This window comes from Triturus cristatus, chromosome 8, assembly GCF_964204655.1.
Source record: "Triturus cristatus chromosome 8, aTriCri1.1, whole genome shotgun sequence".
Lineage (NCBI taxonomy): Eukaryota > Metazoa > Chordata > Amphibia > Caudata > Salamandridae > Triturus > Triturus cristatus.
In genome coordinates, this window is record NC_140591.1 from 1,018,205,694 (window position 1) to 1,018,232,642 (window position 26,949).

Sequence of the window (26,949 nt, forward strand, 5' to 3'; positions counted from 1 at the left end):
GAATGTTAGCACTCTAGTTGCTTATTAGATCACTGTAGTAAAGCTACTGCTCACCAGGGAAGTCTGCTGCTGGTATTCAAAGTGCATGTTTCAGTCTGCATGTCAGAATTTTTTAATGAAATAGAAGAAGATTTGAGAAGTCACTCAAAATGTGCCCTAATTTTTCTTTCTGCAGCACTAATCATGCTTTCTATGGCAAAATGAACCCCCTCATTTTGTGCCTTTTTAAATTAAATGTTTTAAGAGTTACCACTTTATTCCAACCAAGATGGCTTCAGGTGTGCCATACGTTTGTCATAAGTAGGACTGTTAGCGCTCTAGTTGTTCTTTAGAACACTCTGGGAAGCTGCAGTAGAACACAAAGGAATCAACCGACAGTCTCTGCCCTTGTTGGATGTACATGTTTTACTGAGAATGTCAGACTTCATTCTCACATGACTGAGAAAGATAATGTGAATTTACAGAAAATATGCTCTCAGTTTAGCTTATAGATCACCTTCCAAACCTCTGTGGGAAAAGCATGAGAAAATAGTTTTCTCTCAAACATGATTCATGATATCACAGCAGAAGGCTTTTTCACATGGTAAAATCACCTTAGAACACACCACAATTCCTAAAATGAGTATGGTACCATCAACAAATGATTGATAATGTAACTAAAGTCTTAAAACCTTCTATCAACTGCAATGCTTTTTAATGAGGTGCTATCATGTATATTGGTCCCAAGATGGCTGCCAACACTTCTTGGATGAAGTGCTGACAGCCAATCAGATCTCACGATGAGATGTGTGGTTAGGCTCCGCCCAGATATAGATGTGATTTTTCTTTTGATTTTCTCAGGAACTACTGAACGGATTTACACCATTTAAGCAAAAGGCACGAGTCTGAACTGAGGACTACCTCTTTGCCAAATTTGGTGTAATTCCGTACAGCACTTCGGGATGTAGCTGCGTCAACAGGTCCTATGGGAAAATGCATGGTGCAAACGCGTTTTGGAACCCCCCTTTTTTCTCAGCCCCCGCTTGACGAATCACCGTGAAATTTTCAGGATAGGAGCAGACCGGAGCTGGTCAAAAGTTTGGAAACTTTCGCGTAGATTCATCAATCGACGCCAACGTTATTCCAAATAGAATGTTGCGGATTTCCTATGGAAAATAGGTCCTAACTATAACTACCTACTGCCAGTAGGTTATGGAGATATATATATATATATATATATATATATCCCTCACAGAGGAGCCTTCACACTGGTTGGTTCCGCTTACACAATTTTAATGGAAGCTGCCACAGCGAGGATAAAAATACCACAGCATGTAGTAAAGCAGCATAGCCTAACGCGTTTCGTGTGTAGCACTACTTCAAAGACTTTCAAGTGGATGGTAAGTGGACTCCGTAGTGCACTTCGGTTTTGTTCGAGTGAGCCTGTTGCGCAGATCACCAAAAGAAACTGTCACAATAAAAACCCCAGTGGGTTACTGTGCCATGTTCAATATACACTGCTGCACATGAATGCTTCCATTATCAGCACCAGTCCCGACATCGGCGCACACCGGTTGGCGTCGCCTCAGGTCCGCATTGGGCGGCGGGGCTCCTCCACGGCTGGGTTAGCCGTAATTCATCCACCAGAAAGAGTTACCCTCACAGAGGAGTCTTTGTCTTATCAATAAGGGTGGAGTCACAACAGGTCTTGAAATTTGAAGATAAATTAAAAGAAAAAAACTTGCCAACACTAGAATACAGGAGTATGCAGACCATATGTATGTAAAGTGCCACATATGCTAGAAAAAATATTTTAAAGGGAATGGATCTATAAACTGCCTACAAGCCTGTGAAAATAAACACCCCAATTCATGGCCTCCTGAATGACCAACCCTAAACAGAATGTGAATAAAGTCAAAACATTTAATAGTCAAACAAACTAATAAAGATAAGAGTTACATCATGAAATGCAGTGGAGAGGTGAAGTACCCCAGGAGCAAAAAAAAGTTGTGAAGGACAAAATACTACGACCAGAGTGACTCATGCAGAAGCTAGATGAAACTGCACACTGACATGAATTAGAATCAACGAAGAAAGAGTTCCAATAATGTCAGAAAAAAGGGGTGGAGATGTGTTAGTGTTTGAGCTTCTGTCTTTTTATTTTTCGAGAGAGAGAAGACGACAAAATGAAGGAAGATGGCATTCGGTTAGGATTGTGATTGGTGCAGAAACCACAGACATAGGGAAGGATACAAAATCATACAGGAGACAGTGCAATCTTACCTGTTTGCTACAACTGGATTTTCTTTTATAGGTAGAAAAAACTTAGTTGACGTCACTTTCTTAAATTGAGCTTGTTCATACGGGTATAGCAAAATTAATGGCAGCGTAAAGTCGAAAGTGATCCTTAGCCCATCCACCATTTCTTTACACAGTTCGACACTGGAAAAATTACAGGATACGCAACCATTAAGCATTACATCAGCTTAACATAAAAATGCATTTGTTCATTTCTTAGTACTTAAATTCAGATAGCAAACAACCATTTAGACAGCCCACCTAAGTATTCTATTCATATCAATAATCATAGTTTGTTGGTTTTTAGACAAGATGCACTCGCCTCAAAAACATAAAAATTGAGAGACACTGATACAGTGATCAATTAATGAACAGTAGACCAAAGGGACACTTACTTCTTTTCTGGCGGGATGTAGTGCAAATTCACATTAACGTTGGAAGTCGTTTGATGGTTTTGAAATCGCTCATTTGCTGAAAATGCTGCATTAATTGCAAAATGTTTCACATACGACTCTAAAATTGTGATTATGTTGGTTTGACAAGGCAACTTCACCAGCTAAAATGATAAACCAAGGAAACGTTTACCTTGATACAGAGACAAAGGGAGTAATTTAAGAATTTTAACACTTAAGACATTCTACTCAAAATACATGTCTATGGCCATTGTTCTGATCATGAGCAATGTTAAAAGCATAACGCTGGGAGCTGTGTTTGAAATGACAAAGACAGATAAGAATTTAATGTACATTTGCAAGACGTCAAAAGCTGTAGAAAATAATACTTAATCGAAAGGGAAAAGCAGAGTATCATCAGGTACTTAGAATAATTTTAATTAGAAAATAAACCTGAAATTATTAGCAGTAAAAATGAAACTTATAAAGAAGGTGAACGACTGAAAAGTGCCTTTTCATACCCTTTTTCTTTTGTTGATGTAGTAACAGTCTTCCTCAAGCTTTTTCTTTAAAACCTCTGGAATTTCAATGCTTATTATTCTTTCTTCCATTTCTCTTTTTGAGTGAATATCGTGTTCCTCTTTCTAAAGCAAATGTGACACAGTCAAATTAGAGAGAGGATGAAGTATCAAGAAGTATACATTTTAAAGGATATCATTTCTGAATTCATGGATGTACAAGCGTGTCGATGTGGTGGATTAGTACACTTATGCGTCCCAGCTATGTGTGAGTAAAATAAATACCCATACATAGATAGATAATACATGTATGCAAATTACCTACTGGACAGTCTTCTACAAAGAAATATATAAAAAGTAACAAAAGCACACAAATTGGCCACTGTTGGAAAACCACACTCCCACTCTGAAAGGATGGTGGTGGTCTTCCGGACACACTGTGGTAGCTTGGCTCGAGTGGTCAGGAATCAGGCTCCGTGCTAAGCATACAACATACCCAAATAATAACCATGCGTGCATCCGTTCCAAAAACGACTCTACACCGTAAAAATTATGAAAATAACTCTCTTTATCTGCTTTTTCTCTTAGTTGCCGATTGGATAAAATAAATAACAATCACAATATACAAACTTTTTAGAAAGTGCAGGTCAAATAAATACTGGCTTAATGATTCAATAAATAGGGGTGATCATAAATACTGAAGGCATAAATAAAAGTGCAATACAGACAGGCAATTAAATATTCTGAGGCAATAAATACTGTAACCAATAAATATTGTGCATCAATAAATACTGTGGACCAATAAATACAGTGGAACAATAAATAGGTTAAATACAATAAATACAGTGCCCCTAATAAATACTTAAAAGCTGACAGTGACACTCATGGAATCAGATCACTTTTGATTCCTAAGGGCTGATTTGGCCCAGGCACAGCTTGTGGGGATGTGGAAGGCTTGAGGGTGTCTACTCCCTGGCTTGGTCACGGCTGAGGCCTAAACTGAGGTAGATAAAGGGGGAAAATACCAGAGACCTGGCTCTCTCTCTCCACACAACTTCTCTAGATTAGTCCCAGTTCACCCCTGGCACAGTCAGGTTGGTTCCAGCACCTCCCTAGCCCCTTAGAGCAGTCTCTCAGGTCTCCACAGGGCCTTAGGCGCCCTCTACTCCACTTACTGCCCTTTTTCTGATGCTCCGACGCCGCTGGAGTCGGGTCGATGCCGTGAGGCGGTTCCAGCTCGATGTCGGCGGCCTCGGCACAATGTCAGTTCTTTGACGACGCCGGTAGGCGGCTCCGGTCTCGATGTCAGCGGCCTCGGTTCGATCTCGGCCTCCGATTCGATGGCGTCGGGCAGTCTTACTCGATGTCGACTTCGGGCGGCTCCGGTCCGATGGCGACCTCGGATTCGATGACGTCGGCCGGCCTTGCCTCGATGTCGACTTCCGGCGGCGCCGAAGTGCGATCCTCACTCCCGACCTCCGGTGTCCCTCTCCTTAGGTTTCCGGCGACTCCGGAGTGCGACCTCCACTCCCGACCTCCGGCCCGATCCTCACAGGTTCCGGTGACTCCGGAGTGCCATCCTCACTCCCGACCTCCGTTGCACTTCACCTCGGTCTCCGACGACTCCGGAGGGCGGACTTCACTCCTCCGATGACGCCGCTCACTCGACCTCGGGTGACTTCCTCCTCGACCTCTGGTATTCCTCACGACCTCTGACGGCGCCCTTTCTCGACCTCTGGCGGCTCCGGGTACGACGTCTGCTTTTCCAGTCAGCGCCGCTTCTCCACCTCGGGCTCCAGGTCTTAGGCTACTCGACGTCGGACTTCAGGGAAACCAGCTTCCAGGTCAGGATCTTGCTGTTCTCTTGTTTCTAAGGCCTGTTCCTGCTGTCCAGGTCCTCAGGATGGTTTTTCTGACTTCTTCCCACACAGGGCTCTAGGCTGGGCTCCGTCAGTAGGGACTAGTATCAAGGGTGGGTTTATGGACCCCACTCCAGGCACAAGTTTCCACCCCTGCTGCTTCACTCCTTCCTCCTTCAGGTTTGTGCTGCTCACTCCTCACCAGTCAGGTGCCAACTGCCAGCTCCAACTGCCAACTCTCTGTCTTAGCTTCCCAACATTCTAAACCGCCTCCAACTGTCACAGGGTTCTGGAATGTTCTGGAAGGTGCTGGTAGGTTCCAGTGGATGCTGGTGATGTCACAGGTGGCCACCATTTTGTGCTCCAGGCCCTCAGACAGAAGTTTCAGGGGTAGCTAAAATGGCTCCCTGAATCTGCAGCAACACTAAAAAAAATCCGGTGGTTCCCAAAAAGGAAAAATTCAAACAGGGTTTGAGGCAAAAGTGGGACAAAATAAATAATGATGAGGAGGGACCACTCAAAGGGCTGACAGGTCTAACACGCGTCCCCCCCAGCTGAAAGTGGGGAGAGCTACCCAACCCCTTGGGAGTTCTCATCACTAAGGCGGAAATACCTTGAGAGACCGTCTGCATTGGCGTGGTCCACTCCAGGCCGATGTTCCACCTGAAAGTCCATTCCCTGTAGGGAAATAGACCACCTCAACAACTTGGGATTCTCCCCCTTCATTTGCATCAGCCAACGAAGGGGTCTGTGGTCGGTCTGAACTAGGAAGTGCGAGCTAAACAGGTATGGCCGCAACTTCTTCAGAGCCCATACCACTGCAAAGGCTTCACGCTCTATTGCACTCCACTTCTGTTCCCTGGGAAGTAGTCTCCGGGATAGGAAGACCACGGGTTGATCCAGACCCTCTTCGTTGAGTTGCGATAACACTGCCCCAATGCCATGTTCTGATGCATCTGTCTGGACAATGAACTCCTTGGAAAAGTCTGGGGCCCTTAAGACCGGGGCCTCGCACATGGCTTTCTTCAATCTCTCAAAGGCTTGCTGACAAGCCTCCGTCCAGACTACCCGTCGAGGTTGTTTCTTGGACGTGAGCTCCGTGAGGGGGGCTACGATGGTACCGTATCCCTTCACGAAGCGACGGTAGTATCCCGTGAGGCCCAAAAATGCTCGGACCTCAGTCTGAGTCTTGGGGGGTTCCCAGGCCATGATGGCCTCGATCTTCGCCTGGAGGGGTTGCACCGCTCCCCTACCCACCAAGTGTCCAAGGTACACTACTGACCCCTGCCCGATCTGGCACTTGCTGGCCTTGATCGTCAATCCAGCTTGTCTCAGGGCCTGGAGAACAGCTTGCAGGTGACGCAAGTGATCCTCCCAGCTGTTACTGAAGACAGCTATGTCATCCAGATAAGCAGCAGAGAAACTCTCCATTCCGGTGAGGATCTGGTTTACCAGGCGCTGAAACGTGGCAGGTGCGTTCTTGAGCCCAAAGGGCATCACACAGAACTGGTAGTGGCCATTGGGCGTGGAGAAGGCTGACCTTTCCCTTGCTCCATCAGTCAAAGAGATCTGCCAGTACCCTGAAGTAAGGTCAAAGGTACTTAGATATTGGGCAGCTCCCAGCCGGTCAATCAATTCATCCGCCCTAGGGATCGGATGAGCATCAGTTTTGGTCACTGAATTCAGTCCCCGATAGTCCACACAGAACCTCAGTTCTGGTTGGGCACCCGGTGGTGCAGCTTTTGGTACTAACACCACCGGACTGGACCAGGGGCTGCTAGAAGGTTCGATCACTCCTAGCTCCAGCATCTTAGTGACTTCACTGTGAATGCTGGCCTTCACCTTGTCTGACATCCGGTAGATCTTGGACTTCACAGGTGGGCTGTCTCCTGTGTCCACGTCATGGACGCACAGGTGAGTCCTACCCGGGACAAGGGAGAACAACGAGGAGTACTGCCCCAGGACCTGGCGACAGTCCTCCTGCTGTTCAGGAGTTAGAGATGGGGAGAGAATCACTCCCTCCACCGACCCATCCTTCTCTTGAGACGCAAACAGATCAGGGAGAGGCTCGCTTTCCACGTCCTCTCCTCCGTCAGTCACCATCATCAAGATGACTTCGGGCCTCTCGTGGTGGGGTTTGAGGCGGTTGGCATGCAGCACCCGCAGGGGCTGACGAGGGGTCTTCAGGTCCACCAAGTAGGTAGCCTTACCCTTCTTCTCCAACACCTCAAAGGGTCCTGACCAGCGATCCTGGAGGGCGCTAAGCTCTCCTGGTTCGATCACCCACACCTTCTGGCCAGGCTCCAACTCCACCGGGTGAGCATTGTGGTCATACCACGCCTTCATCACTGCTTGGCTGGCTTCCAAGTTGTCAGAAGCTTGCTTCCACAACTTAGCCATTTGGCTCCGGAAGGCCAGCATGTAGCTCACCACATCCTGGGGAAGCTTTCTGGGAGTTCTTTCCCATCCGTCTCTCACCAGGTTGAGAGGTCCACGTACAGGGTGCCCATACAGAAGCTCGAAGGGGCTGAAGCCCACTCCCTTCTGTGGCACTTCCCTGTAGGAAAAAAGTAAACAGGGTAGGAGGACGTCCCATTTCCTCCGCAGGCTTTCAGGCAGACTTCTGATCATGCCCTTCAAGGTTTTGTTAAACCTCTCCACCAGACCATTGGTCTGGGGGTGGTAAGGAGTGGTGAACCGGTATGTCACTCCACACTCCTTCCACATTGCCCGCATATACGCTGACATGAAGTTGGTCCCCCTGTCGGACACAACTTCCTTGGGAAAACCCACTCGGGTAAAGATTCCCATCAGGGCCCTTGCCACAACAGGTGCTGTTATGGTCCTCAGAGGTATTGCCTCTGGGTACCGTGTGGCATGATCCACCAGAACCAGGATAAACCTGTGACCAGCTGTAGTCGGTGGATCTAACGGACCCACAATGTCGATGCCCACCCTTTCAAAGGGGGTGCTAACGACAGGAAGTGGTTCCAGGGGAGCTTTCAGCTTCACCCCTGTTTTCCCACTGGCTTGGCAAGACACACATGTCCGGCAGTGGGTATCGGACGACACTTTCATCTGAGGCCAATAAAAGTGTGGGACAAGACGGGCGAAGGTCTTGTCTTGCACCAGGTGTCCTGCCAATGGTATCTCGTGAGCCAACTCCAAAAGGAAGGCTCGATAACGTTGAGGGACTACCAAGGCTCGTGACGATCCGTGTAGGGGTGCCTTGGGTTCACTGTAGAGGAGGCCATCCTCCCAGTAAACACTGTAGTTCCCTTCAACGTTCCCTGCTGCCTGGGCTTCGGCCTGTCGCCTCAGCCCCTCAAGGGTAGGGCACTCCCTCTGGCCCTGGCAGAATTCCTCCCTGGACGGGCCTCCCTCCACGTGCCACTCGGCCGGGATGGGTAGGTCCTCCAGGTTGGTAACGTCCCCCACCGCAGACTCCTGGTCCACCACCTCCGGTGGCCTATCCGTCCTACGGGGTGTGGACGCCGAGGCAGGCTCCTCCTGTCCTCGGTTCTTCCCTTGACTGGCAGCTGGCTGGGCCTTTGTTCCAGGCTCCAGCCGAAATGAACTCCCTCTTCGGGTAGTCGCGGACCTTGTGCTAACACAGGCCCAATCAGGTGTACCCAGCATCTCGGTGTGAGTCCGGTATTCCACCTCCTTCCAAGCGTTGTGCTCCATGTCATTCCCCAGCAGACAATCGACTGGCACGGCAGGGCTTACGGCAACTCGAAGTGAACCTGCAACCCCCCCCCCATTCAAAGGGAACCTCGGCCACTGGATAGTGGCCTGTTCTGCCGTCAGCCATCGCGGCTGGGTGGAGTACATCGGGAATTACCTGCTCTGGAGACACCAGTTGGCTACGCACCATAGTCATACTGGCTCCTGTGTCTCTCAGAGCCTCCCCTCTTTGGCCGTTGATGGTGACCCACTGCCCATACTTTGCGGTATTTGCGGGCACCTGGATCTTAGGAACCATCTCCCGTTCTCCCAGGGACACTAAAGTGACACCCGCCCACTCCCTTCCCTTAGTTAAGGGCATCTCCTCCCCGAGCACTACACTAGCTACTCCGGGGGTCTTTCCTCCAGTGGGAGGGGGTGGTCGTTTCAAGCACTTCGGATCTCCTTTATAGTGTCCAACGCCACCGCACTCATAGCAATGGACAACCCTTGGCTGCTGACTCTGGCCAGGATTAGGGTTTCTGGGCGGGTTAGCCTTAGGGGTGAATCCTGTTCCCTTCCCTTGGAAGTTATTTTGGGGGCCTTTGGAGAACTCCTTTTTCTTTTCCCCTCCCTCTTTCTTCTGGGGGGCGCCCTGTCCGGTCTTTTGAGAGTCCCCTCCAGTCCCCCTTGTGGACACCCGGGTACTAGCCCAAATGTCCGCCTCCTCAGCAAGCTTCCGGGGACTGGTCAACTTGCTATCCACCAAGTGTTGCCGCAGTTCAGGGAAACATTTCTCGAGCAGGTGTTCCTTCAGTACTAGGTCAAACAGCCCCTCGTAGTTCCTCACTTCACTGCCCTGAATCCAACCTTCCATTGCCTTCTTCGCATAGTCCAGGAAGTCCACCCAATTCTGCGTGCCCAGTTTGTGACTACCCCTGAACTTCTGTCTGTACTTTTCAGGTGTTAGTCCGAACTTTCTGATGAGCGCCAGTTTCATGGTGGGGTAGTGGGTCTGCTCATCCTCTTCGAGGGCCAATAAAGCATCCCTACCAGCTGGAGGCATGTACTTGTACAATCCCCCTCCCCAGTACTTCTCTGGAACCCCATGGGCCCTCAGTGAGACCTCATAGGCCGCTAGCCACTTGGCGATATCGTCGCCCACACCATAGCTAGCTACTATGTCCTTTGGCAGGTATGGTTTAGATTCCCTGGTGATCTCTTGGGTCTGGCTGCCACCATTAGGAACAGGTTGTGCCCCGATTCTCAAGATCTGAAGATCTATTTCTTTCAGTCGTAATTCATGGGCCATCCTCTGCTCCTCCTTCTCCTTCTCCAGCCTTGCTAAGTCCCATGTGAGCTGTCTTTTCTCCCTCCGGTCCGTTAGCTCCACTTCAGACAAGCCACCGCTAGAGGCACTGCTGCCCTTCCTAGAAATGGTTCTGGGCCCTGCTGACAGGTTCCCCACCTCAGGTTGGTACATTTCAGCCCCCTCGGGGTCAGGCTCTCCATCCCTGTCTTCCTCCTCAGCCTTGCTTTCTCGGCGTGCCTCCCCCCAAGCCCTTAAGCTGGTTTGGAGTGCACCCTTCTTTGCTCCTGGGGGACAGTACACCCCCTCCCGCTGGCAAAACTCCCTGAGTTGGGCCACCGTGTACGTTTCTAGATTTTCTAGTACAAACTCCATCTTGCCCACTCAGGTTAGAGGACAGGTTTTGTGCAGTAACTATGCAGGGGGGTACCTTTAATAATACCTCCTCCCACCACCAGAGTAAATTTGGAAAAAACAAAAACCCACAATTAGGAAGGCCGCTTTTGAGAAAACTCCCGGTGTAGGCCTATGGACTACCCACAGTTATTGTTGAGTATGCGTAGGCACAGCTCTATCCCACCACTGAACACCAATTTATGTTGGAAAACCACACTCCCACTCTGAAAGGATGGTGGTGGTCTTCCGGACACACTGTGGTAGCTTGGCTCGAGTGGTCAGGAATCAGGCTCCGTGCTAAGCATACAACATACCCAAACAATAACCATGCGTGCATCCGTTCCAAAAACGACTCTACACCGTAAAAATTATGAAAATAACTCTCTTTATCTGCTTTTTCTCTGAGTTGCTGATTGGATAAAATAAATAACAATCACAATATACAAACTTTTTAGAAAGTGCAGGTCAAATAAATACTGGCTTAATGATTCAATAAATAGGGGTGATCATAAATACTGAAGGCATAAATAAAAGTGCAATACAGACAGGCAATTAAATATTCTGAGGCAATAAATACTGTAACCAATAAATATTGTGCATCAATAAATACTGTGGACCAATAAATACAGTGGAACAATAAATAGGTTAAATACAATAAATACAGTGCCCCTAATAAATACTTAAAAGCTGACAGTGACACTCATGGAATCAGATCACTTTTGATTCCTAAGGGCTGATTTGGCCCAGGCACAGCTTGTGGGGATGTGGAAGGCTTGAGGGTGTCTACTCCCTGGCTTGGTCACGGCTGAGGCCTAAACTGAGGTAGATAAAGGGGGAAAATACCAGAGACCTGGCTCTCTCTCTCCACACAACTTCTCTAGATTAGTCCCAGTTCACCCCTGGCACAGTCAGGTTGGTTCCAGCACCTCCCTAGCCCCTTAGAGCAGTCTCTCAGGTCTCCACAGGGCCTTAGGCGCCCTCTACTCCACTTACTGCCCTTTTTCTGATGCTCCGACGCCGCTGGAGTCGGGTCGATGCCGTGAGGCGGTTCCAGCTCGATGTCGGCGGCCTCGGCACAATGTCAGTTCTTTGACGACGCCGGTAGGCGGCTCCGGTCTCGATGTCAGCGGCCTCGGTTCGATCTCGGCCTCCGATTCGATGGCGTCGGGCAGTCTTACTCGATGTCGACTTCGGGCGGCTCCGGTCCGATGGCGACCTCGGATTCGATGACGTCGGCCGGCCTTGCCTCGATGTCGACTTCCGGCGGCGCCGAAGTGCGATCCTCACTCCCGACCTCCGGTGTCCCTCTCCTTAGGTTTCCGGCGACTCCGGAGTGCGACCTCCACTCCCGACCTCCGGCCCGATCCTCACAGGTTCCGGTGACTCCGGAGTGCGATCCTCACTCCCGACCTCCGTTGCACTTCACCTCGGTCTCCGACGACTCCGGAGGGCGGACTTCACTCCTCCGATGACGCCGCTCACTCGACCTCGGGTGACTTCCTCCTCGACCTCTGGTATTCCTCACGACCTCTGACGGCGCCCTTTCTCGACCTCTGGCGGCTCCGGGTACGACGTCTGCTTTTCCAGTCAGCGCCGCTTCTCCACCTCGGGCTCCAGGTCTTAGGCTACTCGACGTCGGACTTCAGGGAAACCAGCTTCCAGGTCAGGATCTTGCTGTTCTCTTGTTTCTAAGGCCTGTTCCTGCTGTCCAGGTCCTCAGGATGTTTTTTCTGACTTCTTCCCACACAGGGCTCTAGGCTGGGCTCCGTCAGTAGGGACTAGTATCAAGGGTGGGTTTATGGACCCCACTCCAGGCACAAGTTTCCACCCCTGCTGCTTCACTCCTTCCTCCTTCAGGTTTGTGCTGCTCACTCCTCACCAGTCAGGTGCCAACTGCCAGCTCCAACTGCCAACTCTCTGTCTTAGCTTCCCAACATTCTAAACCGCCTCCAACTGTCACAGGGTTCTGGAATGTTCTGGAAGGTGCTGGTAGGTTCCAGTGGATGCTGGTGATGTCACAGGTGGCCACCATTTTGTGCTCCAGGCCCTCAGACAGAAGTTTCCGGGGTAGCTAAAATGGCTCCCTGAATCTGCAGCAACACTAAAAAAAATCCGGTGGTTCCCAAAAAGGAAAAATTCAAACAGGGTTTGAGGCAAAAGTGGGACAAAATAAATAATGATGAGGAGGGACCACTCAAAGGGCTGACAGGTCTAACAGCCACATACTGTCAAGCTGAACTAATTTACACTTGAATGAATCAAGGCAGTTCAAGTATCAAACACAAGATCTTATATAACAAGCAACAAAATCCGTTCTTGTACACAAATAACACACAGCCTTCATAAATGGTAATTACGAAGGTGAGACCTCAGTTAATCTCTGCTTGTTTTGCTAAATATGACTTTAGACATTTAGGAATGTAAAAGGCATAGCGTCTAAACACCTAAAAGACATAAAGATGCATATTATCCTGTGACATTCAAAACACCGTAATGCTACAAGTAGCTGCTCTGCAGAAATAGAAAACATTCCAAGGACCCAAACATGATAATTCTTGGATGTCTTTCCTGCTTGTGGTCTTTCAAAGAGTATGCAGGTTTTATGGGCATAAAGTGGCGAGACATGCATGTGGAAAGTAACTCTGGACAAATGAATGGTCTAGAAGAAGGTAAATACATGGTTATCCATGGTAGAGCGCTGTGTAAAGCCATAGAAAGGAAAGGTTAGCCAATAAACGCAAAGAGATGCCTAAGGAATTGGAGTCTAAAACAGCACACCACAGGATCCATTGGGTTCACAGTTACATATTTCTTTAATAAATGATTTCCTCTTGTATGTTGTAGGAAGCAGACTCTATACTATCCCATAAAGAGGTATAGTGTGCACAGAGTCCAGCGAGTCCCTAAAGGAACGGCAGAGGTTAAAGTAGATAATACCTACTCTCACGTTAGTGGTAGCTGGGCTGAGCAGTTCGGTTTATTAGAGGGTAGTGTTAAGCATTAATTGGACACACTCAGGCGAGAAATGAGGTCACACACTCAAAGACTGAATCCAAACCGATTGGTTGTATAAAAAGTTGTTACTTTGTTATTTTATTACTAGAACCAAGAATTACTTAGTGCACGTACGTTATACAGTTTGTGAAGCTGGTTATACTTTGAGAACGCAGTACGGTTTTGTAAATGCAACAAATACTTTACAGTTTCAAGAAAGCTTTCTGCACTTGTCAATCTAATAGTTTTCGACTTTGCATTGCATATTTTTATCATTGCAATGTAATGATTTGGTTCAATGTTTTCCTATGGAGGAAACAAGGTTAGTGACTTACAGGAAAGTACTCGGTTTTGTAGTTCAGTCTCTGGCTAGTTGCCCTTACACAGGGCAGGGGTCAGGTAGGTAAAGAGTGCAACCTCAGCGGCACAGGTACAGCCGGGTGCAGAGGTCGGGGCCCAATGTAGGGCTATGGAGACAGGGGGTACTCTGACAAGCACCAGTCACAGGTAGGTACCTGCGGTTTCCCGGTAAGGGCCCAGGGATCCAAGGTAAGCACAAACAGGGCCACAAATAGGCACCAAAAGAACACCTCCACTGGCACTAGGGCGTCAGAGTGCAAATTAAGCATGGGTCTCCCAATGCAAACCAATGGAGGACGTTGGTTGTGAAGAAACACTGCAGGCTCGGCACAGGAGGTTTGGAGGACGGACCCAGGGACTGGAAAGCAAAGCTGGAGTGTTGCTGGACACGAGGACACCATCAGTCAGGCACCATAAAGCTAGGCGGCTGCAGGTGCAGGGGGTGCCTTTTGTGTTGGGTTTTCTCTTCAGATTCTGTCGCGGTTAGGAGGACCCTTCAAGATGAGGTAGCAGATGTGGCAGTGGACGACGGAGGAGGTTCTTCAGAGCTGGATCCCATGTCAGGATCGCTGGGGGGACCTCGCTGTGGTGTTGGGCCACTCAGACTCGGGCCATGAGCGTCGGGTGCATACACGCAGTTCCGTCCAGATCCAGTGTCTTAGCTGGAGTTGGCGGTTGATTAGAGTCTTTCCTTGAAGGCAGGGCAGGTCCTCAGGGTTCTTGGAAGCTGCTGGCTGCAGGACCCGTCGGTATCAGCTTGCAGGGGTTCGGGCTGGGGCCAAAGCAGTTGTCGCCCTCTTCTCTGCAGCACGGCTCTTCGGTCCTTTTTCCTGTCTTGTTGAATCAAAGATGCAAGGTTCAGGGGTGGGCTTTTTAAGGTATACAAATGCATATGATTAATACTGTGACTTATTAAAAGGTCATTAATGAATCAAAATAACTTTCTATGATTAAATCAGAGCAACAACTTTAGTTGCAGATTGTATATTGTGTAACCTAAATGAGTTCCTTGTGAACACTGTCCTGTACTTCTGTACTTACCCTGCTCACAAGGACGTATGGGTTGCTCTTGTTATTTAAAATAATAATACATGAAAATGCATTAGGTAAGAAAATATAAACAACGTTTTTTTCTCGTTTTAGACAATGAGAAAATCATCTTTTTAACATCCCTTTCTAACACTTGCTCCTGGCCCGCTTGATCCGTCCACAGCGCTGGGAGGCCTCAGGGTAGCCATGCACTATACAAGTTTCACTTCATTCGTTCATTCAACATGTGGTTTTCCACAGGCCTACTAAGAAAAGGTTACATACCTTTTATAATGTTGATTCTAAAGGATTATTTTTTTCCCACTGTAGTAGTAATAGTAGATACTTTATTGTTCCATTTATTAAAACTTACAATATGACACTCTTACATAATCATATAACAGGTTATACCTAAATATCATTTTTTAAACCGGTTTAAAATACAGTAAAAATTTTTGTAATATATTCAAAACTGCAAGGTAAAACTGATCTTTACCAGCACGGATCTACAGAGAGAACATTTTATAAAATCTTCTTGCACTTAATATGCCCATTGCACCTTAAATGTACTATTTACACTGTTATGGACTAATCCACAATTAAATTTGTGCAAAACAATCAACAGTGCAATGTGCCTAACTGGGATCCTCTCTAATCCTAATACTAAATAATCGTCACAAATTAAACACATATAATGTATTCTTTACCTTTGGCCAGACTACAATCTGACAGGTTTTACATGCTGCCACAGTGCACTGGATGAGTTACAGGCAGAGGACATGCCTAGAGGCCAGGCCAAATGCACATTGCCTACTGGTCCTGACTGCACATCATGCCCACTGGATACTGCAGGCAAGGGTATTGAGCACAGGGCATGGTTTGAATTACTGATTTTGACCAAAAAGAAGACTAGAAATTGGTATCATATAACACTATGTGCAACAGCAATATGCAGTACTTGTAATTAAGTGGCTCTGTATATACTGCTCCCGAGCAGTAAGGCAGTATCAGAGGACAGTGTAAAGCATTTGTTGTACACACTCAGTCAGCAAATGGTCTCACACACTCGAGAACTGCACTCTAGGCCAATGGTTTGTATAAAAATATATATAGTTGTTTTATTTTAGAACCAACAATAGGTATCAAAATATACTTTCTCAGAAGGAGATGCTTTGGATAAATACTTTCAATAGGCAATAGACTTTTGGATGCAATAGATACAGTTGTTGCAATAGGCAACACAATTTCAAACACATTGAGCTCAATGGGAATTTCTAGTTAAATGCAATTGACTACTTTTTGGATTACTTTTCTTACCACAGAACTGGATCCTAGATTCAGTCCTGGGACATCTCCTGTAAACAGTTGAGTAAAAACGTTCTGGTTACAGTTGTGATTTTTAAGTAATATATTTTTGTATTTTAAAAGTTGACACTTGGAAACTTTTTCACATAGAATCACCAATGTTATCCTATGGGAGGAAATTCACTTAGCAGGTAAGTGGGGTTATGGTTACTTTTTCTAACTCAGTGTTGGATCCTGGATCCAGCACTGGGCATCTCCTGTAAACAGTTGAAAGAATGTGTTTTTGTTATACAGGCGATTTTTAACGAATATTTGTAAGTTTGCAAAATTGACACAGAAGAATTTCAGGCAAAAACCAGGCAATGTTATCCTATGGAGGAAAATCAAGTTATAGGTAAGTACGGTTGTAATTACGTTTCAGGGTCAGTGCTGGGCACCAAGACCCAGCACTGGGATCTCTCCTGATAACAGGTGAGTAAATTCGTTTTCGTAATTCGGCTGATTTTAGATGAATATTTTAAAGTTTTTTGAAACTTGACACTTAGAATTTCCAAGTGAAACCAGTCAATGTTACCCTATGGAAGAAAAGTGAGTTATCAGCTTTTGGGTAAGTACTCGACTGGCAGAGTTAAGGTTCTGGGCATAGACTCAGGGGTCTCCCAGGGTCAGGTAGGTACAGTTGTTACACCCTCAGCGGCACAGGGGCAGCCGGGTGCAGAGTGAGTTAGGCCCAATGTTATCCTATGGGAGGCAGGGGGCCTTTGGTTGGTGGCTGCTGGCCTGCTGGCTGTGGGAGCTGGGCTCCTGGTCACTTGCTCAGGGCAAATGGGGAAGTAGATTAGGGCAGAGGATGCACTCCCAGGGGCACTTGGGCGGCTGGGTGCAGGGTACTTTTGAGTTGTTGGGCACTCAATGGATTTCAATGGAGAAGCTGCAAGCTGGGGGAACGAAGAGTCTTCAGGTGCGAATACCACTTTGAGAGGTAAGTTGGGTAGTTGGAGGATAGGTAGGCACCCAGGAGTTGGGCACAGGGGGCCGCAGGGCGCCTGGGTGCCTTTTGGCGTCGGGAAATCTTACCCTCTGCTGGTCGTGGTTGGAGGGGTCCCTGGTTCTGAGGCTGCAGGCGTCGTCGGGAGCGTCGAGGTGGGTCCTTGGGTGCTGGATTCGGGGTCACAGTCGTCGGGGGGAGACGTCCTCGTGGTCTTTGTCCTCTCCGGCACAGGCCAGGCTTGGCGGGTGCAGAGTGTGCAGGGTTCGCGGTTCCTGGCTGATGCCAGGGGTCAGTTACTTGCTTTGAGCAGTACCACTGCTCGTGGGAGTCCCAGTTAGAGTCACAAGGCAGTCAGGTCCTCCTGGGTTTTTGAGGTTGGGGACCACTGGAGATGCCGGGGTTTAGTAGGAGCAGGTTCGAGGGTCGACAGACCTGTATGGCTGGGGCCAAATCAGTCGGTGTCTTCCTCTTGTTAGCAGCTGCACGGCAGGTGGTCTGGTTTCTTGATCTTCTTTCGGAATCTGGATCTGAGGAAGGAAGGTTCAAGGTGCCCCTAAATACTAAATTTAGGGGCGTTACAGGTAGGTAAAGGGCAGGGATCAATGTGTCCCTTCCATGGGGTGGGTACACCCCCTATCCTGCCACTCTTCTGTGGGAGGGGGGCAGTAGCCTAATCCTGATTGGGCAGGGCTCCCCTTCTTCAAGATGGCGAGAGCCCGGGGATGTGCTTCACCTCGCCTCCCCCACCTGAGGGGTGGGGTTGGCAGAGGATGGCACACCCCCTTTCCTCACTTAGCTTTTCCAGCCAATCTTCACACCAGAGAGGGGGTCAGAACAGGTGGGGGCCAGTTGCTGAGTACAGAAAGTGGCCTGGAGAAGCTCACAAAGGCGGCATGCCTTTGAAGCTTCCCCTGCCCATCCTGGGGGAGGAGCCCTAGCACCTCGCCCAGGATGTGCATTGTTGCAGGCCCAGGAGAGCGGATGGCTCTCTACCCAGGGGTCCAGCAACATGTCTGCTGAGTGGCAGCCTAGGCAGCCTCTCAGAGAAGATGTGGATTGTAGGTTAGGTTCAGGGGGCAACTCTAAGCTACCCTCTGTCGTGCATCTTACAGTAAATCCCACACTGGCATCAGTGTGGTTTACTGTGCTGAGAAGTTTGATACCAAACTTCTCAGTCTTCAGTGTAGCCATCATGGTGCTGTGGAGTTCGTGTTGACGACCTCCCAGCACCATATACTCTTAATGGCATCACTGCACTTACAGTGCCGAGGAATGGACCTGGGTACTGTAAGGGCACAGGGCTCATGCACCTGTGCCCACACCACTGGCATAGGGCACCCAGCTAGAGGGGTGACTGAGGTATGTATGCCAGTGCAGTGTGTAGCCAGTTCAGTGTGTGTTGTGGGCATGGCACACAGGGATGTGTGCCATGTCGACTCTTTGTTTTGTTCTGGAGTGGTGGGTTCTTGTTTTGGTGGAGAAGTGTGGCTCAATGGTTAGAGCGGCAGACCCTGATGCAGAGGTCTGGCCCGGGACCAGGGTTCAATTCCCGCCTTGGCGGGTCTTGGGCTCAATTTCCTCGGACCCGTTATTTCTCGCCTCGGTGCCTATTCTAATCATGGGTCCCACTCTGCAACTCTGGGCAATAGCTTCCTTAATCTCCACAATGGCCCCAACAGCGCTGGGATGCCTGGCTTCACCTTGGGGGTGCCCAGGAGTGGACATTTCACAGGGAAAAGCCAGGAAGGGTTCCACAGCAGTATGAGTACAGCACCCGGACACCCTAGGGTAGCAGTGCGCTATACAAGTACAACACATTTACATTTACATTCTGCACCAAGACACTCAGCCTGCAAAGGCAGTGTGTGTGAGTCAGGGTACAGGGGCTCTAAGGGTGGCACAATAAGTGCTGCTGCCCTTAGGGGCCTTTTCTGATCACAAGGCCCTGGGTACCTAGGGTACCATTTACCAGGGGCTGACATGTGACCAGAGATGCCAATTTGGTTTTGGCTGTTAGGCAGTTTTTATGGAAGGAACACAGGCCCTGGGGGGGTTACTGCAACAGAAACCCACTTCCTTACAGTACTGCTTTCAATACACATGTTTCTCGTACAAAATGTTTTAAGTAAAATTGATTCTGAAGGAACTAAAACTAATAAAAGTAAGGCTAGAGTCAGCAATTATAGAATTGAGGATGTGATGTAAAGGAAAATACCCTAAATTTCTAGAAAATGTTCTAGCAAAGAAATAACCAAATGCAGGAAGTTAAATCCCTAAACTATTTGGAAATTTAAAAAAACAAAATTCCAGAACACTTGGTTATTGAACATTTGCAACTTATGAAGATCCACTCTAACATTGAGTGAAGAATATGTATAAGAAGTTGATTCAAAATGACAGGCATACAGGGAAAATTTAAGGATGGTAAGCAAAAGAAAGCAACAGAGGAAATTTCAAAATTACAGACAAAATTGAAAAAGATCTAACCGAATGACTAAAATTTACAACTTCATCATGAAATTAACAAGTAACCTGGAGAAACATCAACTGCTCATTAATAAAAGAAAACAGCACTAATGTGTATTGGATGAAGAAGACTGAGAAGTAGTGCATACACACATTTGCACCAAGATATATTTGTCTGTACTAAAATAACAACTTGGTCGGAAAGTGACTCTAGAAACAAAGATTGTCCAAGTTCCTCCAAGTTGGGCTTTTCAGATAATGAGAAATCAACTAAAGTAAATAAGAAATCTCGGAATTCTTTAAAAAACAATGTTTAGAAATAATTCAAGAATCTTGCATAGGGAAACGGGGGGGAAGAGAATAAAGTTAAAGAAAGAAATAAGAGGCAAAACAAGGAATAAAAGCCTCCAGTAGGTCAACCAAGAAAAACACTGAAAGGGAAGAAGCTGGAAGCATGCTGTATGTCATCAATTCATCACAAAGAGTGTTAACAGAAGAAGGAAATAACTTGAATGTTAATTGTCCTTTTCACCTAGTAATGATATGAATGTAAAAGATACTGAAAGTGAAATGTTCTTATTTGCTGGTAGGATGAAGTTATACAGATTCTCATTACAAATAAAGGGGAAGAGCTTAGAATCTAGCTGCGGCAGTAGCTGAAAAACCTAGCCACATTTCCCATAACAACTGTAACATCATTGCTTTACCTAGACGAATTATAAAGGGCTGCATAGATCTCCTGCTGTATCAAGTGAAACCTTCCTAGAAGGGCCACAGAGCCCAGTTTAGCTGAGACTAGAGCATGGGTACTTACAAATACTTTCGCAAAGGGCCACAAAGTTTGGTCTGCTGCGTAGCTGAGGGCCACATTGATGGCAGCAGGATGGTGGTCTGTTCGGGGAGGGACCTGTAAGGTGGGTACAAGGCAAACAAAGCATATACATCTACTAGCTGAATTGCACAATGAGAAACTAGAAAACCAAGGCTTAATCCCAGCTTCCTCACTTTAGCCAACTGTGCAGTTGATTTATTTCACTTTCCCTCCTTTTTCTTCATTATCACATACATAGAAGAGGAGCTCAAAATAAATTACTTCAGGATGTGTGCTGTACAAAACCTTCTCCTGTGTTTGATTTAATAAACTAGAATGTTGCTCATGAGTAATAGGTACATAGGGCACACTAAGAGTGCACATAACAGACTTGCCTCTTAGTTCATTATTGGCAATGAAGTCAGTGTGGAGAGAAGGATCAATGTTTCTAAATTCATATTTTAAAACTATCATTTTAAAATAGTACTTCTCAATGTGCTGATATAATCTGATATGCTAAGGTAAAATGATTCTGCGTGTTAATGAAATACACTTTTTAAATTTTGAAGAGACGATATATTTTTACGCTTTTGCTGCAAGACGGCATTGAAAATGAAGCTGTTCCTACAGTTAAGTGGTGCAGGACAACCTAGTAACTTCCTTTCGTTCATTTCAATTAACCTTTAAGTAAAGTCTTGCCTGTTTAACATTTTTTTAAATGTTTGTGTTGAATAGAGTGAACAGTCGCCTAGTGCTGCTGTTGATCAGGGGGGCACATGTAAAGGTCAGGCTGGCTGCACACAGCCCCCGGACCGTACTTTGACAATCCCTTGACTAGAGAGTTCAAAAGTAAGTTAGCATTTTGTCTAAAGATAAAAGAGGTGAATGAAACCACTTTTGAGTAACGGTGAAGGAGGGATATATACATGCTCATTAAACGTTAAAAAATGTAATAAGTTAAATAAATGAACTAAATCTCAATACATTTTCCTGAACGTTTCAGAGGAGATAAGCCCTGTAATCAAACCCTCCAATAAAAGGGTGAATACTGAGATATTAAATAAACTACACTAACAAGGCAGAAAGGTAGTCCTCAGATAAAAAATATATTGCATGAAGTTGGTAAGATAGTAAGCTAAGAGGCTTTTTCTAATGGAGGATTGATATGATGACTGTCTCATTCACCGAGCCGGGTTGTTTCTTCTCATAAAGCAAATTCATTTCGAACAATATCGGTCTGTCTATCAATCTATAAATACATTATTATATATCTAAATGAACATTTCTACAGCCCTACAAAATTCTCCAAATAGTTGAATCTTCTCATTGATAGAGTCCCTGACTGAAATCATATGGATACCTTAATTTACTTCTATTCCACTATAAAGAGTGTGGTATCTTCCTCTCCATTAATTCTGTGGTTACCATGTGTGACATAATAGAATGTATGACGCTGTAGAAGGTTGAGATGTCATAGTGTTACGATCTGAAGTGTAGCAGTTGGAGCTGTTCTGGGAGACAGGTTGGATGAGATCTTCAATGGATAATAAAACTATTTTCAAATCTACTTTGACGTGAGCCTGCATCTTAAATATCACACTGGCATAGTCGGCAGTCCTGTTCCTACTCCAAGAAGAAGATCCTAACACCTTTCAAGTCCTTTACGGGGTGAGACTTTGCGTTTACATTAACTATTGCGTGCAAGCATTTTATATTTAATGCGCAGTTTAATTTATCGCCGCTATTTATCTTCATATTGCTCTAATTCGAAAGTGTGGTTTAATCGACACACAAATGCTCGCTTTTGGAAATCTAACTGATATTGGGGCTGGGAGCAATCGGTGTGTGCCACTTTCATTAGAGTGTTAAGTGACTTTTGGCAAACTTGTCATTATCTTATAGCGGTAGAGTTACTTAGATTTAATATGCGCAATGTATTGAAAATTAAAAGTATACACGCAACGGCAAAGGATTTACTCACGAGGCTTATGAGGCGTTCCTTTTAAAGCTTCCAAATTCCAAGCTCCGTCTTCTAAGTGTCGCATTCGAGGATCATGGAGAGGCAGCACGTATTCAGCGTTGACGTAGCAGCATGTATCCAGTTCTTACGTCCTCACGCTGTGCTGACGCTTTTCTTGCCTGTGTGCGTCTGGTGCCTAGTGAGTTGACTACATGGAATGTTGTCATTTATCCCGTATTGAGAGACAGCGATGCGAGCGCTTTATTATTAAATCTACATTTCTTGTGTTTACTTGAAGATCAGCGATACGCACGCTAAAATCGGATCATCATTATTGCAGCGTGTCGCTTGAATTTCTCAGCGATACGCACGCTTACATTTTATTGATTTGTTCTTCATGTTCTCCTCTTTGGGATAACAGTAAATTCACTGCAAGTTGCGTGTCTCCTGAAGAACAGCGACATGCACGCTGAAGATTGAGTCTCATTATTACTGCGTGTTGCTTTACTCTCACAGCGATACGCACGCTTATATATTTAAATAATTTTGCCTATTAAAGACAGCTAATATATTGAGTAACACGTCTCTGATATACACGCGTTTTATCTCAAAAGGTTATTAGTGTGTCGCACACAATCACTGCGATACGCACGCTTTTATGGTGCTTTTGGGTTTCGAATATCAGCTTCAATTTGAACATAAAAGTGAAACAACATGTTACATGTTTACTCAGTCTAGTATTAAGATTTGCATGTAAGTGTACACATCTACTTTAAGCAATGTAAGATGTTTATTGTTATATATAATACTCTCAGATATAAGAACAATTATTCTCATTTACAAATTAAGTATTAGAGTTACATTTATTTTATTCTGATTGGGTTTTTTATGTTTGGTGCAATTCAGAATGTTACTGCAGCCCCATTTTTTTTTTAGCTTCCCCGGGTGAGCCCCGAATAAAGTGGAAAAAATGGAAGAAAGTTGTTGAAAGGCATGCGAGGGTATGTGATGCATCGTTAAGGGCTGAAAGGAAAACATCTCTGTTACTTCACTGCTTGGGCTCAGAAGGGCAGGATGTTTTTGATCACCTACCTGAGTTATCTACTGTTGAAGCGCAGAGTTTAAATGATTAAGAGATTAGCATATGTAAGTTGGATAAACACTATCTTCCCAAGATAAGTACGATTCTAGAAAGGTACCATTTTGGTAAAAGAATGCAACGTGAGGAAGAGACTGTTGAGAGTTATTTAACTGATCTGAGGAAGTTAGCCTCATCATGTAAGTTTGAAGACTTAACTGATGAACGCATACGAGATCAATTTATGTTGGACTGCAACACGGATAAAGTTAGAGAAGAGCTATGGCTTAGAGCTGAGCCCACTCTGGATGAGGTGGTAGCTGTAGCCAAAAGAATGGAACACTCGTTGAAGTGCGTGGCTATCATTAACAGAGACAAAATAAGTGATGTAAAAATACAAAGCGTAAATGAGAGGAAATCTGTTCTCAAAACAAAAGGATAAGGAAAAGTTTGTTAATAACAAGGGAAAGTTAGTTAATACTTCAGTGTCTTTGAGATGTTACAGATGTGATAAAAGCGGACATCTTGCCAATGATAAAAGATGTCCGGCACTTGGTAATATTTGTAGCAAATGTAAAAAAATAAAAATAAAGGTCATTATCCTTCGCTATGCAAAACTAAACTAAACCTCCTCCGAGGGTTAAGAGGGTAGATGTTTACCATGATGAAGGTGTGAATACTAGTTCGGATGACTTTGAGTGTGGTCAGATTGTTTCTGAAGTTGATAGTGTTTCAATAAAAAAGTCATGTCTGTTTGATGAAATTCTGGTTGAAGGTGCGTCCACTCGCGTTTTATTTGACTCAGGCGCTAAGATAACTATATTGTCAAATGATTTGTACATGGATAAGTTAAAGCATAAAGTAAAATTGTTCAAACCTGATATCACTCCGTTAGCTTATGGTGGAGAACTAATAAAGTTGCATGGTTATTTTTTGGGGTTGATAGAGTACCGAGGCAGGATTTCAGGTAAAATGTATGTGTCAAAAAACAGGAGACAGTTTAATAAGTTGGATACATCAGGGTGATCTAGGTGTCTACTTGGATCCCAATTCTGACCCGCAGATCTTACTAAAGGACACTGTCTGTGTTGTGAAAAATGATGAGGACTGTGAGTTTACAAAAAGCTTGAAGGTAGAATTTCCCAAGGTGTTTAGAGATGGTCTGGGTTGTTTGAAGGGCTATCAGCATAGGATTAAACTCAAACAATTCTCTTCCTGTATCGTGTAAGATCAGAGGGGTACCTTTATCTATCAAAGATGAGATGGAGAAGGAGATCAATAAACTCATAAAGAATGGGATAATTGAAGAAGTGGAAGGGACTGAATGGCTTTCTCCGGTGGTCACTTCTAGGAAAGCCAATGGTGATTTGCGTCTATGCATAGACTTGCGCTAATTGAACAAAAACGTTGCCGTGGACAAGTATCCTCTTCCTAATATAAATGAATTGTTGGTGTTGTTGGGTGGTGCGAAGGTTTTTAGCACCATCGACCTGACATCAGCATACCACCAGATTGAGCTTGAACCATCTTGCAGGGACCTTACGGCATTTATTACTCCATTGGGTGCTTTGCGATTTATTATTATGCCTTTTGGGCTTGTTTCTGCATCTTCGGTTTTTCAACAGGTGATGGAAAGTTTGCTCAAGGGTGTTGATGGCATGTGCATATATCAAGATGATATACTTGTCTTTGGTGATGATATAGAACAACATGATTCTCGCCTTAAATCTGTTCTTACTAAATTGAGTAATGGTAATTTAACCGTTAAAATCGAGAAGTTTAAGTTCAGATCAGATTCATTGAACTATCTTGGACACAATATCTCTGGTAATGGTGTTAGGCCAAAAGAGGACTTGGTTAGTACCATTCGTAATTTGTCTGCTCCTACTTCTAAAGAAGAGCTGATGAGTTTTCTTGGCATGATCGAGTATTATGCAAAATTAACGGATTTGCTGAGTTGACTTCAAACATGAGATCACTTTTAAAGAAAGGATCTAGTTTTATCTGGTCTAATTCATGTCAGGAGGAATTTTCCATCATTAAGGAAAAGCTATCCAAGGCCCCGTTCTTACAGAGTTTTGATACCAATCTCAAATCAATCTTAACTACTGATGCGAGTGTAAAAGGCCTTGGTGCTGTTTTGCAACAGATAGGTCCACACGGAATGAGGACTGTCATGTTTCTTTCTCGTAGTCTGAGAGAGCCTGAGACAAGGTACTCCGTCGTGGAGCGTGAATCATTAGCTATTTTCTGGGCGGTAAAAAAAACTGAAGAAGTTTTTGTGCGGTATCGATTTCGAAATAAGATCAGACCACAAGTCTTTAGTGGAAATCTTTGAAAACAAAGGTTTGGATTTGATATCTAGTCGCATAACCAAATGGGTAATTACCGGTGCGGATAATATGATCGCTGATGTTTTTTCGAGATTAGTTTCAGGTGTAAATGGTGAAAATCTGGATGAGGAAGCTGATGAGAGTTGCGAGTTGGTGTGTGCAGTTGAGCTTAATCACATTTCTGAAGAGAAATGGTCTAGTGAACTAGCTCAAGATGTCACTCTTAAAGAAGTAATGTCTTTAATTCAGGGGAGGTGGACAAGTGCAAAAGGTTTCTCTGATTCGACTAAACCTTTCTGGTGTATAAGGGACGAACTTTCGGTTGATAAGGATATGTTGTTTCGTGGCTCTAAACTTATTCCTCTAGTGAGTCTCAGGAAAGAGTTGATAAATTTAGCCCATGTTAGCCATCCTGGGATCACCAAGACTAAAGCGAGGGTACGCTCATCATACTGGTGGCCAGGTATGGATAAACTCATAGAGAGGGAAATCCGTGACTGTCTCATGTGCAGTCTAAGTGACAAATCTAAAGTGCCTACGGTGCAACCTATGATTGTGAGGTGTCGACCTAAATCCCCATGGGATGTTATTGCCCTTGACATTTTAGGACCAATTAACATTTCAGGTTCTTATGTCTATTTGTTAGTCATAATTGACATGTACTTTCATTGGCCTGAGGTATGTTTGAAAAAATTGTTTGCAAGAGAGGGTATGCCTAAGTCAATTTTATCGGACAATGGTGTCCAAATTGTTTCTAAGGAAATTAAAGAATTTTTAACATCTTGTGGTATTCTGCACAAAAAATGTTCTCTCTATCATCCCGAAGCTAATGGGATGGTAGAGAGGTTTAATAGGGTTCTCAAAGAGACCATTACACTTGCAAAATCTCTGTCGCTCGATTGGAGATGTGAAGTACTTTAAAAAAATCGAAGAGTATAGAACAACACCTCATTCCACTACAAGGAAAACTCCATCCAACAAGTACCTTGAGCCAAGTTGGGTCAATGATTATGGGTTGAGCAAGGGTAATATAACTGTGTGCAATGAAGAAGATCTTAACGAAAGGGAAGATCATAAGGTTCTTTAAAGAAAGTTTAATTTTGATAAGAGAAAATCTGTTAAATTGGTAAAAGTCAATGTTGGGGATTTGGTTGCGATCAAAAAACCAGGGCGGTTTGGGAATGCAAGTCTTAAATATTTTAAAC

At 45.4% G+C, this 26,949-nt stretch overlaps 1 protein-coding gene across 2 annotated transcripts in view; it reads right to left on the reverse strand.

Moving 5' to 3' along the window:
* The window catches only part of MSL3 (MSL complex subunit 3), a 197,423-nt gene that overhangs the window by 124,703 nt on the left and 45,771 nt on the right, over positions 1-26,949 (reverse strand). The window contains exons 6-9 of one of the 2 annotated variants that reach the window (XM_085622580.1): positions 20,377-20,469; positions 3,191-3,313; positions 2,673-2,833; positions 2,263-2,421 (exon numbers count right to left, since the gene is read on the reverse strand). In XM_085622580.1, coding sequence (XP_085478706.1) covers positions 2,263-2,421; positions 2,673-2,833; positions 3,191-3,313; positions 20,377-20,469 — 536 coding nt within the window. The remainder of the gene's footprint in view (positions 1-2,262; positions 2,422-2,672; positions 2,834-3,190; positions 3,314-20,376; positions 20,470-26,949) is intronic. The other variant, XM_085622581.1, reaches the window with a different exon arrangement.